Source organism: Carcharodon carcharias, chromosome 14 (assembly GCF_017639515.1).
Source record: "Carcharodon carcharias isolate sCarCar2 chromosome 14, sCarCar2.pri, whole genome shotgun sequence".
Lineage (NCBI taxonomy): Eukaryota > Metazoa > Chordata > Chondrichthyes > Lamniformes > Lamnidae > Carcharodon > Carcharodon carcharias.
The window spans coordinates 127678918-127696431 of NC_054480.1; the positions used below are offsets into that span (position 1 = coordinate 127678918).

General features: G+C 43.8%; 1 protein-coding gene across 9 annotated transcripts in view; it reads left to right on the forward strand.

Annotated features, from left to right (window-relative positions):
* The window catches only part of gatad2ab (GATA zinc finger domain containing 2Ab), a 125807-nt gene that overhangs the window by 32822 nt on the left and 75471 nt on the right, over window positions 1-17514 (forward strand). For 2 of the 9 annotated variants that reach the window (XM_041204340.1, XM_041204349.1), the window contains exon 1: window positions 2142-2380. The exons of 1 other annotated variant lie outside the window; for it this stretch is intronic. In XM_041204340.1, coding sequence (XP_041060274.1) covers window positions 2319-2380 — 62 coding nt within the window. In that variant the 5' untranslated portion in view covers window positions 2142-2318. Of the gene's footprint in view, window positions 1-2140; window positions 2381-15901; window positions 15918-17514 lie in introns of those variants that run through there. 6 more of the 9 variants (XM_041204342.1, XM_041204350.1, XM_041204348.1 and 3 more) reach the window with 5 other exon arrangements.

The window sequence follows — 17514 nt, forward strand, 5'->3', positions numbered from 1 at the left end:
AATTGGATAAGTACCTGAAGGAGAAAAATAATTACGGGGATTTGGAGATAGAGCAGATTAGTGGAAGCAACCAGATTGATTTGAAAGAGCTAGCACAGTCTCAATGGGCTGAATGGCTATCTTCTATTATACTATTCTAAGCTTCTAACGGTGCTGAGGCCCAGCTGCCAAAATGCTTGATAGATTGTTCGTTTTCTCTGTATGAGAGCCACGCCAGGTGGTGCATTAACCAACTAAAGTGTCAGGGGAGTTTAAAAAAGATCTGTATTGATCTGACCCCACCTACAGTGTTAGGCCTGCTATTTGGGAATTGGAACTCAGAACATTGAGGCACCACACTGTCCCAGTTATATTTTTTTATAATTAAATTTGACCACATTGATTGAAAAAACTAAGGGGAAATCCAACCCCAGCAATTCTTCTAGTTTGTAAAATAATTTATTTTCTCAATGGTGATACGAGAGTGTCTTTCACGACACACTGCGCTTGTGTCATTAGTTGCTGTAGCCTGATCCCACAGCTGTGATAAAGCCACTGGGGACTGCAGAGCAGGCGAGGCCAAATGGCGTCTCTTCTCGTGGATGAGTCAGAGCTGGAAAATTCCACTCATTCACCAGACAGGGGTGAGTTACTTCCCAGCCTCGGCATATTGAAAAAAAAAACAAAGCTACTCATCAGTTTATGATTAACACTAGTGCCTTTTTTCCTCTTACTGATTTAGTGTTTCTGTTAAGACTTATGGAATGGTGCAGCACTATAGGAGACCATTCGGCCCATTATGCCCCTGGTAGAGCTATCCGCAATTAGTCCCGCTCCCCGCTCTTTCTCCATAGCCCTGCGATATTCTTCTGTCAAGTATTTATTAAATCTCCTTTGTAAGTTATTGAATCTTCCACCACTACCCTCTCAAGCAATGTATTCCAGACCATAACTCGCTGTGTAACATTATTTTCCCACATCTTCCCTCTGCTTTTGCTACTCACCTTAAATCTGCCTCCTCTGATAACTGACCCTTCTGCCACTGGAAACACTTTTTCTTTATACTCTGTCAAAACTATTTCTCTCTGCATCTGAGGTTTGGTTTCCCACAGTAGCCATTTTCTACCTCTCAGATTGGGCCTCCCTCTGTATTACAGATATCTTACGTGTTTTTTAAAAATAATTTTACATAGCTATTTTCACTACCGGATTAATTTCATGCAGTTTCTTCATGACAGTTTATATTTTGTTGGAATCTTGGAAAGGCTTGATCTTTAGATGAATGATTGCACTGAAATGTCTTTGCAGTAGGGATAGGCTGGCTCAGCCAGTGACATACATATTGCAAAGTATTATATAAAACTTACAGCACAGAAACAGGCCATTCGACCCAACAGGTCCATGATGTTGCACATGAGCCCCTTCCAATCCTTTTTCATCTAACCCTTTCAATATATTCTATTTCTTTCTCACTCATTTGCTTATCTAGCTTCCCCTTAGTTATATCCCTGTGTTGGCAAGTTCACATTCTCGCCACTCTGGGTAAAGAACCTTCTCATGAATTCCCTATTGGATTTATTAGTGACTGTCATATATTTATGGCCCCAAGTTCTGATCTTGCCCACAAGTGGAAGCATCCTCTCTAAGCCTACCCTATAAAACTCTTTCACAATCTTGAAGACCTTTTTCAGGTCATGCCTCAGTCTTCTCTTTTCCACAAAAGAAAGTCTCAGCCCATTCAATTTTTGAGTGAATAGGGAGAATGTAGGAAATTCAGAATTATTGATTAAAGTTTGCTCAAAATATTTTTTTGTGAACAACCCACCAAATCTCTTCCTGATCAATATCCACCTGCCCACCTAACTTTATCCCTGGTTTCAGCAGAAATGCATCCATTGTAATTTTCTGTAGAATCCATTTTACACTAATGATGGCTTTTCAAGGAAGAGTTGGATCTAATGAGTGTGACTACTTTGCTGCAATAATTCACCAGAATGCATCATTTTTGGATTGGCAGTATGCCAAAGAAGCAGAGCTGGCCTCAGATAAAGGGAGACTTATGACGCATGTAGAGCAGCAAGAACAAGTGGGCGGACTCCACAAACAAATTCCCCTATTTTGACATGGCAGCCTTTCTCAACACAGTCCTTATGATTTTCTCCAAATTAACTGGACCATTGCTGCACCTCATAGCACAATAAAAGGAAAGCACACTTTGGAATAGTGTATGTATTTTGCACAGTCCCAATACAGAAAGGACATTAAAGCCTTTGCGAGCGTACAGTGAAGATTCACCAGGATGATACCAGGGATAACATACTATTGTTGTGAAGGGAGACATGAGATACTGGGACTATTTCCACTGGCAGGAAGGACAACAGCCAGAGGATACAGATTTAAGGTAACTTGCAAAAGAATCGGGAGATGAGATGAGAATTTCTTACATGGGGGTTTGGCATGATCTGTAATGCACTGTCTGAGGAGTGGTGGAAACATTCAGCAGTAACTTTCAAAAGGGCACTGGATACATGCTTGAACAGGCTAAAAGGAAAGAGCAGGGGTTTGGGCCTATTTGAATAACACTTTGAGTGTGCTGAGGACGTGTCTCTCAGTTGAGGTGAATAGCATAGATGTATTTAAGGGGAAGTTAGGAAGCACAGGAGGAAGAAAGGAGTAGAAAGATTTGTAGATGAGGTAAGATGAAGTAGGATGGCAGGAATGATATGTGGAGCATGGCATGGACCAGTTGGGCTGAATGGTCTGTTTCTGTGCTATGTGTTCTGTGAATTCCACTGGAGCAAAGAAGATTTAACAGAAAATTTCAAAAATTAGGAAGAATTTTTAATAGGATAAATAAGGAAAGGTTATTTGCTCTGGTTGGGGTGTAGGTAATGAGGGGCTTTCTATTTAAAATAATCACTGTGAGGAGCGGCTGGAGAGATTTCATTAGAGTTGTTGGAGCATGTTATGCTTTGCCAGGTACCATTACCTCTGGAGTCCAGGAAGGAATTATCCCTTCACAACATCATCTGAAGAAATGTCATCAAATTCCATTTATTCACTGATGTCACCCATCTGTCCCTCATCTGCACACTCCTCTCCCCCTGGACTGTCTCCAATTTGTCATGCTGCTTGTCCAATGTCCACTGTTGGATGAGTAGAAATTTCTTCCAACTGAATAGTAGGAAGATCAAAGCCATTGTCTTCAGTCTCTACCAAAAACTGTGTTTCCAAGTCACTGACTCCATCCCTCCCCTTGGCTGCTGTCTGTGGTTGAACCAGATCATTCACAACCTTGATATCCTATTTGACCCTGAGGTGAGCTTCTGACCTCATATCCTCTCCATTATCAAGACAGCCTACTTCCACCTCCATACATTCCTTATTTCCACATTGGTCTCAGCTCATCTGTCGCTGAAACTCTCATCAATGCCTTTTCAATTACTCTTAGACTCGACAATTCCAATACTCTACTGACTTTTGACTTTTTACTCTCCATAAACTTGAATTCATCTAAATCTCTGCTGCCCATATCCTAACTTGCACTGTCCCATTCACCTATTACCTCTTTGTTCACTTACCTATGTTGACTTCCAGACTGGACTGTCTCAATTTTAAAATTTTCATTCTTGTTCTCAAAATCACTTGTGGCTCTGCTCCCTCCCATCTCTGAACTCCTGCAGCCCTGCAATCTTCCTAGATCTTTACATTCCTCCAATTCTGACCTTTTGAGTATCCCTGATTTTCATTGCTCCATTATTGGCAACCATGCCTTCAGCTGCCTGGCACTAAGTGGAATTTCATCCCTAAACCTCTCCACCGCTATGTCCCTTTCCTTTTTTAAGTTGTTCCTTAAACCTACCTCCACCTGTCCTAATGTCACCTTTTGTGGCTTGGTGTCAAATTTTGTTTGATCATGCTTCTGTGAACCACCTTGTGACAATTTACTATCAGTCACTTGGTAGTACAGAACTTGAATATTGCTGAAAATCGAGACATTACCAAAGCATTTTGTCTTGTACTCATCAGGACAAATTCAAGAATGTCAAATTTCAAATGATCAAAATGATTTATACAACAGGAGAACAGGGTGCTGATTGGTTAGTGAGTTTTCTCTGGCTGAGGCATTGCCATGGAGAAAGCAACGGGGAACTATAGGCTCCCCAAGCTCCTTGGTAATTCAGAAAAAAGCACAAGACTTGAACATATTCCTTTTATTTGCGGAGAATGGATTCCTGCATGTGAATGTATGTCGTGATGTTAGATACGTAGCCATATGTCCCAATGATTGGCTGATCAAATCCAACAGCTTATTCCTTTGGTTGTTCATAATAGGTGGAGTACAGACCACGCTTGCAAAACCCCAAATAAGCCTTTAATGTTAGATGTGATTCTGCTACTGGACAACACTTGCTGAACAATCCCCAGTGTGCTAGTAGCTACATTAACAACCAATTTAACATAATCAGTTGAGCTCGTAACATGGCTCATTTACACTTGCTAGAAGTGACATAACAAATGGCTGCCTTTATCCTGCTGCTGTATGATACAATGTGGCTGTATGCAGTTTCTTTTCACACATCAAGAGATGTCAGTTTGAATTCATTTGCTGGTGTAAATACCAGGTAATGCAGTCAAATGGAGCTTAACTTTTTGTGGTCTAATTATGACAGTCAGATGGAAGATTTCCAAAAATAGAGGATTCTGTGAAGCAGTTTCCCAAGGTTTGCTTTGCTTAAGCATGCAATTGTACCAAACTAACTTTGTTCCAAGGGATTGGACAGTAGTGGACCTTTGTGGTACCAGTCAACACTGGCCAGGATGCAGCTGTGAACAACATAGAACACAAGACCTGAGGATCAGTTAATTCACCCAAGTAGGAGTTGGCGGACTCTCCACTGGCAATTGTTTTAGTATCTTTAGTAGAGATCCTGATGATTGAATTTTTCTGAAGTATGGTCCATTCTGGATGTAGGCTGAGGGAGGCTTGAAGAAAGCCAGAGAAGAAGCAAGTTGATGCCAATGGCCCTACTAAGACTGTGGTGAAAACGAACAGGATCCGTTATGGACCGATATTTGCAAAATGTGAAGGAAGTTACTGCTCCCTTCCAAGACTTGTTTTATTTTCTAACATGAATTGCAAAGTGTGTAGCCTGTTTAGGGTTCTAAGATATGTTATATTGAGCTGCTTTGGAAATTTGTATAGCAATACATAATTACCTATCACTATTCATTTGACATTTCCATGTTACGGCTTCTCATGTTTCCTTTACTTGATTGGATTTTCACCTGAATTTCCCTGTGAGATGCAGTTAAAGCTAGTGAAGTGCATCTCAAGCAAATGGTCAGTTCAGAGGCTTACAGAATAGAGTTCATTGAATGATTACAGCACAGGAGGAGGCCATTTGGCTGAAGGTGTTCGTGCCGTGTCTCTCCAAGAGCAGCTGAGCCAGTGCCACTCCCCTGCCCTGGAGCACTGCAAATTTTCTCTCCTCAGATGCATGTCCAATATCACATTCAAGTTTGTCTTCACTATACTACACTACACAGGCAGTGTGAACTGGATCCTAGTTTGCTGTGCAAAATAGTTTTTCCTCATATCATCGTTAGTTTTTTTGCCAATCACCTTAAATTGGTGTCCTCAGGTTCTTGACCCTTCTGCCAATGGGAACAGTCTCTCTATCTATTCTGTCTCGATACCTCATGATTTTAAACACTTCTATCAAATCTGCCCTGTCCTTCCTTCTCTAAGGCCCCAGCTTATCCAACCTATCCACGTAACGGAAGAGAGTTACAAGTACAAAGTGCCATCTTCAAGCATGGGTTACAACTTTCCCCTAATTAGTGAGCTGTCTGGCATGGAGCTAAGTCATATACTCCACAGTTCCAGTTTCAATATACAGCCAGTGCTTAGGAAGAGCTACGGTAAGGATATTTTAATTGGCCTCAGTGGTCTTGAGTGGAAATCCAATCTGCCAGGCCTAGTGGTCCCATAGTTGTCCAGTGTGAGAAATACCCCTCCAACATGTTGTTTCTAAAGGAAAATTGAGGAGCGATGGCAATGCCATCTGATTTGGAACAGTTTGTTTTCTATCTAAATGGGTTGCAGTGTTTGTACTGGGAGAGATACCAGTGGACTTTGAGATGTTTCTATTTCTAAACTTTGCCTGATGTAGCTGGCTCTTATAGGCCCTGCAAGAGACTTGATTGCTGGAGAAAACAGGGCAAGAGCAGAAGAGATAGCAACTACCATAGCTCAGAGCTTATAGAGACCATATGTCGGCGAAAACTGAGGGTTTGGAGCTGGAATATAATGGAAAAATCTTCTAGAGATGTCAATGGTTCCCATAGCATTCTCCGAAGAAAACCTTATTCCGCCTAATCAGGCTTATTCTGCATCATGGAAACCTGCCTGTTGTCCTTAAACAGTTTCTCCAGCAGATAAGCATCGTTTGATCAGCTTGTGTCCGTTTACTAATGATCTTCGGGTGCATTTCAAGTGCTGTTACGAGAATTTTACAGTTCCAGTCTAGCGGACAGTGATTTGTAAGAAGAGACTGGTTGAAGTTTATCTTTTCATGGGATCAGTGATGCCCAAGATGGATTGTAAATCATTCATGTTGAACAGTGTCCAGGAATAGAGAAGCCAGTCTGGGTATGGTTTACAGTAGGAATTGCAAGGTACATTCATCACGTGGGTGATTTACTTTGTGGGAATGGGGTTTCTGTCTAAATTTGGCATAGGTTGAGTGGGAGTGTGGAGAAGAACAGTGTCTAGATAGTGCCATACATCATTTTTGAATTAATTAGGCTGGCCTTTGAAAAAATAAGTCGAATGGAACTCTTGTCTCTGAGACAAGGAACTATCTTGTAGAAGTGTGACTGAGATGACCCTGGTGGCATATTTTGGTAAGGTGAGGAGGAACCCTTATTTGTCCTGTGCTCTCAATAGCGGATGGTTGCAAACTGGCTACGGTGCTTTGTTTGCAACATCCAAAGAAAATTGATTTTCCTGTTGGCTTGCAATTGGCTTCCTGTTGTTTGGCCCTCTGTGTGGATTCCTGGAAGAGGTTCCAGTCCGTCAATCATAACCAAGATTTTTAGAACAGTCATAACTTGGCCACTGATGCTACAGGCCCCCCTCTCTAGCTGATTTTCCGTTCCGTACACAGTTCAACATGTAGCTTTGGAGTTCCATGTAGTCTTTTCCAAGTCCAGTATCAGCCATATAGCACAGTTGACCTGCCCATCATAATCATCTTTCTGTGAGGCTTTCATTATTAAGCATGATTTTGTTTTAAGCTGACACCCAACATTAGTGTGTTCCAAAGCGTTCAATTGCTGCTGCTTCAGGTTTTAACTCCATTTTTATTTGTTGGTCCTCTGGAATGTGAATGACACTAGCAAGACTGCATTTCCAACCCATCCTGGGTTGTTCTGACAAGTTGTATTGGGCCTCCTTGCTGCTATCCTTATGCTGATGATCATCTTCTGGTGATGAGTTTGTTGATTCCAGGACATTAACCCGGTGTCATTGCAGGAAGTTAATTCAGAGGTATTAAGTGCTGGCAATTAAGCTTCCCTAGTTATTTTTTTTAAATCCTGTTAGATGAAGGTTAAAGCATTGCTGTTCATACTGGAAGGAGAAATTGATTTGCTACACCAGCTTTTATGGAATACAAGCAGCATGGGATCCACTTACAGGAATGACTGTCGCTGCTGAACTCACTACGTTATAACAGACATGTGACATTAATTGGCAAAAGGCAAGTTCATAATGGATACACAAAGAGATCAATATCTGGAATCTCTCATGCCGAATTAAAGTCTTGCTGTCTAATATACTTAGGCGCTTTCATAGTCCAGTGATGCCCCTTCTGATCAGAATTTTATATTCCATTCTTTGGACAGGGCCCCTCTTGGATCCCTACTCTTTGGAGCTTTATCAAGCAAACACCTAGTAAGACGAAGCTAGATACAGAGCATTTAAGCTGTTACATATCGTAGCAAGTGACCATACGTCGCAACAGTTATGATCAGATTTATTTAATTCAATCAGGACAATATGGTTTCATGTAACAATATAAAAATAATCGACGTACTATGCCTCTATCTAACAGTGGATAGTCTTCATTGACTTAAATAAAATAGCTCCTACTTGCTGTCCTTCAATATCCTCAGCCTTGCCAAAGCTTAGCAGCTTCCTTTAAATGGTAACTGGCCACTTGTTCCTTGGTTTTTGTATTCACAGGAGGGGGATGGGATAAGGTCTGCCAGCTTGACCCTGCCAAGCACAAAGGTGTGAATTGTTCCATTCTTTTGTGATATGGAAGCATAGCGGTATGTTACTGAGATAAAAACAAAAAAACTGCGGATGCTAGAAATCCAAAACAAAAACAAAAACAGAATTACCTGGAAAAACTCAGCAGGTCTGGCAGCATCGGCGGAGAAGAAAAGAGTTGACGTTTCGAGTCCTCATGACCCTTCGACAGAACTTGAGTTCAAGTCCAAGAAAGAGTTGAAATATAAGCTGGTTTAAGGTTTGTGTGTCGGGGGTGGAGAGGGAGAGAGAAGTGGAGTGGGGGTGTGGTTGTAGGGACAAACAAGCAGTGATAGAAGCAGATCATCAAAAGATGTCAACAACAATAGTACAAAAGAACACATAGGTGTTAAAAGCAAAAAAACTGCGGATGCTGGAAATCCAAAACAAAAACAAAAACAGAATTACCTGGAAAAACTCAGCAGGTCTGGCAGCATCGGCGGAGAAGAAAAGAGTTGACGTTTCGAGTCCTCATGACCCTTCGACAGAACTTGCGTTCGAGTCCAAGAAAGAGTTGAAATATAAGCTGGTTTAAGGTTTGTGTGTGGGGGGCGGAGAGATAGAGAGACAGAGAGGTGGAGGGGGGGGTGTGGTTGTAGGGACAAACAAGCAGTGATAGAAGCAGATCATCAAAAGATGTCAACGACAATAGTACAATAGAACACATAGGTGTTAAAGTTAAAGAGTTAAAGTTGGTGATATTATCTAAACGAATGTGCTAATTAAGAATGGATGGTAGGGCACTCAAGGTATAGCTCTAGTGGGGTTTTTTTATATATAATGGAAATAGGTGGGAAAAGGAAAATCTTTATAATTTATTGGAAAAAAAAGGGGGAAGGGGGAAACAGAAAGGGGGTGGGGATGGGGGAGGGAGCTTATGACCTAAAGTTGTTGAATTCAATATTCAGTCCGGAAGGCTGTAAAGTCCCTAGTCGGAAGATGAGGTGTTGTTCCTCCAGTTTGCGTTGGGCTTCACTGGAACAATGCAGCAAGCCAAGGACAGACATGTGGGCAAGAGAGCAGGGTGGAGTGTTGAAATGGCAAGCGACAGGGAGGTTTGGGTCATTCTTGCGGACAGACCGCAGGTGTTCTGCAAAGCGGTCGCCCAGTTTACGTTTGGTCTCTCCAATGTAGAGGAGACCACATTGGGAGCAACGAATGCAGTAGACTAAGTTGGGGGAAATGCAAGTGAAATGCTGCTTCACTTGAAAGGAGTGTTTGGGTCCTTGGACGGTGAGGAGAGAGGAAGTGAAGGGGCAGGTGTTGCATCTTTTGCGTGGGCATGGGGTGGTGCCATAGGAGGGGGTTGAGGAGTAGGGGGTGATGGAGGAGTGCACCAGGGTGTCCCGGAGGGAGCGATCCCTACGGAATGCCGATAAGGGGGGTGAAGGGAAGATGTGTTTGGTGGTGGCATCATGCTGGAGTTGGCAGAAATGGCGGAGGATGATCCTTTGAATGCGGAGGCTGGTGGGGTGATAAGTGAGGACAAGGGGGACCCTATCATGTTTCTGGGAGGGAGGAGAAGGCGTGAGGGCGGATGCGCGGGAGATGGGCTGGACACGGTTGAGGGCCCTGTCAACGACCGTGGGTGGAAAACCTCGGTTAAGGAAGAAGGAGGACATGTCAGAGGAACTGTTTTTGAATGTAGCATCATCGGAACAGATGCGACGGAGGCGAAGGAACTGAGAGAATGGGATGGAGTCCTTACAGGAAGCGGGGTGTGAGGAGCTGTAGTCGAGATAGCCGTGGGAGTCGGTGGGTTTGTAATGGATATTGGTGGACAGTCTATCACCAGAGATTGAGACAGAGAGGTCAAGGAAGGGAAGGGAAGTGTCAGAGATGGACCATGTGAAAATGATGGAGGAGTGGAGATTGGAAGCAAAATTAATAAATTTTTCCAAGTCCTGACGAGAGCATGAAGCGGCACCGAAGTGATCATCGATGTACCAGAGAAAGAGTTGTGGAAGGGGGCCGGAGTAGGACTGCAACAAGGAATGTTCCACATACCCCATAAAGAGACAGGCGTAGCTGGGGCCCATGCGGGTACCCATAGCCACACCTTTTATTTGGAGGAAGTGAGAGGAGTTGAAGGAGAAATTGTTCAGCGTGAGAACAAGTTCAGCCAGACGGAGGAGAGTAGTGGTGGATGGGGATTGTTCGGGCCTCTGTTCGAGGAAGAAGCTAAGGGCCCTCAGACCATCCTGATGGGGGATGGAGGTGTAGAGGGATTGGACGTCCATGGTGAAGAGTAAGCGGTTGGGGCCAGGGAACTGGAAATTGTTGATGTGACGTAAGGTGTCAGAGGAATCACGGATGTAGGTGGGAAGGGACTGGACAAGGGGAGAGAGAAGGGAGTCAAGATAACGAGAAATGAGTTCTGTGGGGCAGGAGCAAGCTGAGACGATCGGTCTACCGGGGCAGTTCTGTTTGTGGATTTTGGGTAGGAGATAGAAGCGGGCCGTCCGAGGTTGGGCGACTATCAGGTTGGAAGCTGTGGGAGGGAGATCCCCAGAGGAGATGAGGTCAGTGACAGTCCTGGAAACAAAGGCTTGATGTTCAGTGGTGGGGTCATGGTCCAGGGAGAGGTAGGAGGAAGTGTCTGCGAGTTGACGCTCAGCCTCCGCGAGGTAGAGGTCAGTGCGCCAGACAACAACAGCACCACCCTTGTCAGCGGGTTTGATGACAATGTCAGGGTTGGACCTGAGAGAATGGAGTGCAGTAAGTTCAGAGAGAGGTTAGAATGGGTGAGAGGAGCAGAGAAATTGAGACGATTAATGTCGCGCCGACAGTTCTCAATGAAAAGATCAAGAGAAGGTAAGAATCCAGAGGGAGGGTCCAGGTGGAGGGAGAATATTGGAGATGGGTAAAAGGATCCATTGAACTTGGAGAGGACTCCTGCCCAAAGAAGTGAGCCCGGAGACGAAGACGGCGGAAGAAGAGTTCAGCATCATGCCGAGCCCAAAATTCACTCCACCCTGCTCTCTTGCCCACATGTCTGTCCTTGGCTTGCTGCATTGTTCCAGTAAAGCCCAACGCAAACTAGAGGAACAACACCTCTTCTTCCGACTAGGCACTTTACAGCCTTCCGGACTGAATATTGAATTCAACAACTTTAGGTCGTGAGCTCCCTCCCCCATCCCCACCCCCTTTCTGTCTCCCCCTTCCTTTTTTTTCCAATAAATTATGAAGATTTTCCTTTTCCCACCTATTTCCATTTTTTAAAAAAAAAATTTTAAATCTTTTATGCTCTCCCCACCCCCACTAGAGCTATGCCTTGAGTGCCCTACCATCCATTATTAATTAGCACATTCGTTTAGATAATATCACCAACTTTAACTTTAACACCTATGTGTTCTTTTGTACTATTGTTGTTGACATCTTTTGATGATCTGCTTCTATCACTGCTTGTTTGTCCCTACAACCACACCCCCACTCCACTTCTCTCTCTCTCTCTCTCTCTCCACCCCCCACACACACACCTTAAACCAGCTTATATTTCAACTCTTTCTTGGACTCGAACTCAAGTTCTGTCGAAGGGTCATGAGGACTCGAAACGTCAACTCTTTTCTTCTCCGCCAATGCTGCCAGACCTGCTGAGTTTTTCCAGGTAATTCTGTTTTTGTTTTGGTATGTTACTGAACTAGTAATCCAAAGGCCTGGATTAATGAATGTGAGAGAGAATTCAAATCCTTTCACAGAAGCTGAGGAAATCAGATTCAATTAATTAAATAAGTAGCAGAATGAAAAGTTAGTATCAATTATGGTAACAATGAAACGATCAAATTATCATAACCTATCTGTTTTTTAATGTCCTTTAGGAAGGAAATCTGCCTTCCTTACCTGGTCTGGCCTCTGACTCTGACTGACAGCAATGTGGTTGGGTGACTCTTAACTGTCCTTGAAATGGCTTAGCAAGCCATGCAGTTATATTCAGGAAGGTGGCTGGAGGGTAATTAGGGTTTGGCAGTAAATGCTGACCTTGCCAACAATGTTCATTACAATGAATAAAAAATATCCCTGAGCCAGACTAACAAGTTGCCTATTATTTACAGTCTATACAGAATTGCTATCATGATTTAGCCCATTAGTATTTTTGTACTGGTTAATTTTCCCCTCATTATTTTGAATACGCTTACTTTTTAATGTTGAATTTTAAAAACAAATCCATATCATAAATTTTGTCTGAGGAAAATGTTTGAAGTAAATTCTTAAATGTGAAAATGCCCTTGCCCTGTAATCATGATTTACCTTATGACCAAGCTGTGGATTAATTTTTTTTTATATTTTAATTGGCCTATTTCCACTTGCCCTTCTCTGCCCCTCCCTTGGCTCCTCTGCTAAATCATTCATCTATTCATTTGTTACCTCTATGTTTGACTATTCTAGTACTCTCCTGGCTGGCCTCTCATCTTCCATCTTCAATATACCTCAGTTTATCAAAAATCTTGCCTGTATCTTAAGTCGTGTTTACTTATCAGCTGCTGTTGCTCGCTGACCTGTCTTGACCTCCAGTATGGCAAACCTCAATTTTTATACTCTCCTCCTTGTTTTCAAACTCCTCCTTGACCTTGCCTCTGCCCCCACCGTCCACCCCACAAGGATGTCGGCACTCTTCAATTCCTGGCATCTTCAGCATCCCCAGTTTTCATCGCTCCACCATTGGGCAGCCATGTCTTCAGCTGCCTCAGTCCTAAACTCTTGAATTCCCCTCCCTAAATTGCTCCACCTCTCTCTCCTTAAAGATGCTCCTACTTCTTACCAAGCTTTTGGTTACTTCTTCTCGTCTCTCTTTGTGGCTCACTGGTAACGCTTCTGTGAAGGACCTTGGTTTACTATGTTAAAGGGGCTATAGAAGCGCAAGTTTATCCATTCCTTCAAAGCTAAAGATCTAAGTCATTCTAAACTTTCCATTTAACTGAATCCTGTGCATTTCTCCTATGGAATGGCTGCCTTTCTTGTGACCAGAAGTAAATGTACGGAGCAGCTAATTTTCTCCTTGAAGATCTGAGAGTTATCCGGATTCAGATGTAAACCCAAATCCTAAGGCGGAACAGAACTATAGATGCTGGATCATTTTGATTCCTGAGCCTATTTTAATTCCTGAGTCTATGCTCTAACGCAGCAATTTAAAATCTACAGAAGGATTGTTCAAGCTTGCCCATTCATGATAGCTACAGCACTGGGGTACATACAATTTCGATTGCAGCATCTGGGTCAACTGCACCTTCAGGCACAGAGAACTCAATGATAGTTTCGCACCAAACAGCTGGATGATGCAGGGAGGAAAGCATGGGTGGTGGCTGGGGAAGCAGTATACAGAATGGGGAAAGCAATAAGTCCTCCATGTAAGAGACTGAGGGATATATACTGGTTATGTTGATGAGTTAGATTGATGAAGTGCATCTCTAGCAGCTTGAGGGGCTGACTTGGTGACATCTGTGCTATTACTTGTACTTGCTGGTTTTGTCAACTCTGGCCAAACCAACTAAGAAGGAAGATGACAATGTTTTAAACACCTCCCATAAGATCAGTGACTTGTGTTGGGACACTTCTAACAGTGCCAGCTCAACTCCTTTACTTTGCCCTTTTTCTAATTGGCCTGTATGCTGGGTGTTTGTTTTTTCTGGGGGGGAGGGGGAGTGGAATGGAGAAGAGAAGGCTATCCGAACCAAGCCAGCCAGCTAACCTAACTTAGCTGATATTTCCAATGGGTCACTTTCGAGTAATGATTGTTGAAAAGTGATTAGGAGTGAGAATCTTTGATGTTCCCCTCCCTTCCCAGCTGACACAAAAGATGCCTACTTGCCCACTGTGTCCCTGAGATCAGCCAAAGGACTTTTAAAAAATTAAATCTGCCGATTTCACTGACAAATCAGAAGTGCTTTGTAAACTGGGCTAAGCCAATTTGGTTGCAAGTACTTCAGGGCTCAGTTTTCCCCTTACCAATTCCTGTCTCTTCAGTCTCCGTGCCCACCCACCCACCTCATCCTGCAGCATCACACCCTTTACTTGACAAGATGGAGTTGCCTGAGTCACAGCTGTCAGTTCAATATTAGTGATTGCACTTACTTTGTGGTGGGCCTGGTCTTGTGTTTTTCTTTTTTGCCCTTCTCCCATGGGACCTTTCACTGAGGGGGGAAAAATACTAGCAGAACAAAAGATCCTCTGCTTGATGGCATTCTCTAAGGGATAATAAGCATGTTTTTGTTTTACTGGGAAAACAGCACGGTTTCCTCCCATCCCCCTTTCTTTACTCCTGAAGGCATATACTTCTATGGATTGTCCTCTGGTATCTCGCCAAAGTGTTCATTCTTCATCGTTCAAACAGTGAATATTTCCTGTTGCTCAGCAATGCACAGATTCCATAATGGGTTCCTGGACAGAGGTCAGGAGTTGGAGCTAAAGCTTTTTTTTCCCACCCCTCATCTGCCCACCCCTCCCCTGTTATTAGAAAGCTATTACACACCTTCCCCCTCCCCCATCACTACATACTCCATACCCTTGCCACTGATTGCACCTCTCCTTGGCCACCACTCCTGGCTGAACTAGATTGTTCACAGCCTCAGCATCCCCAAGCTGAGTTTCTGACCTCATGTCCTCTGCATCACAAAAGCCATCTACTTTCATCTATATAACGTCACTCACCTCTGCCTCAGCCTCAGCTCATCTGCTGCTGAAACATTCATTAATGCCTTTGTTTCCTCTATTTCAATGCTGTCCGAGCTGGCTTCCATTCTCCATAACCTTTTGTTCATCCAAAGCCCGCTACCTGTATTTTATCTTGCACCAGATCCTTCCTGCTTTTCCATCACCCCAGCCTTGCTGACCTACATTGGCTCCTGATACACCGGAACACATCAAATTTAAAATTCTCAATCTTGGGTTTAGGTTCCTTCATGTTGTTGCCCTTTTTCTCTGTAACTCCCTGCAGCCTCCAATACTCTCTATGCCTCCAACTCCAGTTATCTTGCATTACCACCCACCCCAATACTTTTGTACCAGATTCTCTAACATACCTCCACAAGCCTCTCTGCCCCTCCGTCTCCATTGCTTCGGCATATCTTCCCTTGGCACCTCCACGTTTCACCTCTATTATTTCTTTTTGAGATCTCTGATTTTGACCGAGCTTTTAGATCGCCATCTATTTATTTTTCCCCTGATCATGCTTCTGAAAAGTGCTTTGTGATGTTTTCCTATGTTCAAAGTGTTTTGTCAGTGCAAAGCAGAAAGTGGTAAGAAGTTGAAACGTGCTGCCACATGAAGACGAATTCTTCGGGATAAATTGTGCATTTAAGGGGAAGCTAGGGATTGGGTAGGATGTGGCTGTTGTGGAGCATGCACGAGTTGGGCTGCTTCTCTACAAGCCTTAAGTTGTTGCTCTGCACATTTCTTTCCAGTGCTGTGTACTGTCTCTTTAAGAGAACGGGTTGGGAGGGGGCGGAGGAGGGAGTCCGCGCATGCGCATCGTGCGGCTGTCCACCTCGAGTACCGGGGACTCCTTCCCCTCGCTCTGTGACCACGGTTCCAACCGGGGTTCGGGAAGGGGAGAGAGTGGGGAGGGGGTGGGAGGGGGGGGAAGCGTCTCCAAACCTGGCCAGACCGCCACATTGGGCCGCCGGTAGGTGCGGTTTGTTACATTTAGTGACTTGTGTAATTTAAAGGGACCCCCCCCTTTCCTTCTCTCTCTCTCTCCCTTCCTCTTCCTTCTCTAGCTTCTGCCACTGGGGAGTTTGTGCTGCGGGAAAGCCCATTGCAGAGTCTTCAAAAAGAAACTGCTCCAGCACTCACCCTTTGCAGGTTCCCCTGAAAGGTTTTGGAGGGAGCCTGGAGGAGGTTCAAGAGGTGGGAGGACAAGAGACTTGTGTGTTGGACTTTTTCTTTGCTGCTTTCCCCCTCCCTTCTTGAGCCCCAATCGTGGCACAACCCGGCTGGTAGCCAGACCTCGTCAGTGTCAAAATAAGAGTCTCTGTCTGTCTCACCCACTCTATCACACATGCTCTGGGTTATTGAGACTGGATGCTGTTCCAGGACTCGGTGTAATTGGCAGTGTGTTTCTTTCTGTGGACCATTGTATATATTTTTTTAAAAGATGATATTGATGACAATCACAGAGCCTCTGTTGCTGTTCTTAATGTCTTTGTTGTCACAGTTCCCAATTTCTCCCCTCCCCCCTCTTTCCCCCCCTCCCCAACCCCAGATTTCTCTCCTCCTTCCTTTCTCCTGAGGCTTACTGGCATGTATCAGCATAGTATATCCCCATTGAAGTGCCCAACTGCCTCCTGCACATTGCCCAAGTGGCTGTTTTTCATGCCTTAGCTTGACAATTAATGTTTGCAAGCCGTTTGTGCTTTGCAAGCTGAAGTGATTTGCGCTTTCCCTATTGGCTCTTATAAGGCATTTCTTTTATGTTCATTTCCTTCCTCTAGACTTTCCCATGGCATCCATTCACCTCTGGTTGTGGGTATGGGCAAATTATCTGGTCTTAGGCCTCTAACTCCAACTGCTTAATTTTCCACAATGTAACTGGAGTAACTCTCCCCTTGTTACAGTGTGCCCGCTGTTTTCCTATTTTCTCACACGACTAGCTTTGCTCCTAGAAAACTGTAGATGTTGTCCCATGACATTACTTGAAGATAGTAATGTGTTTGCCTCACACCAAGGCTTCAGCGCATGATCAAAATGAGGACTGGTTGCATAAACTAGTCCTGTATTCCCTGGAATATAGAAGATTAAGGGGTGATCAGATTGAGGTGTTTAATACGTTTAAAGGCGTTAATAGGGTTGATTGAGAGAAACTATTTGCTCTGATGGAGGGGGTCCAGAACAAAGGGGCAGAACCTTTTAATTAGAACCAGGCCATGCAGGGTGATGTCAAGAAGCACTTATTCTCACACAAATGGGAGTAGAAATCTGGATCTCTCTTTTCCCCAAAAAACTGTTTAGGTTAGGTCAGTTGAAGATACCTAACTGAAATTGATAGGTTTTTGCTAAGCAAGAGTATTGAAAGGTGGGTAGATGGAGTTTTAAGATAGATATGAGCCATGATCTAATTGAATGGCAGAACAGGTGGAAGGGCTGAACTCTCAATTTAGAAGAAAGAAAACTTGCATGTTTATAACATCTTTCATGACTTAATGCTGGATAAGAAAGATACAGCCCATGGAATAACTCTCGTGAAGATTCATCAGCATGATAGCAGCAATGAAAGGGTTATG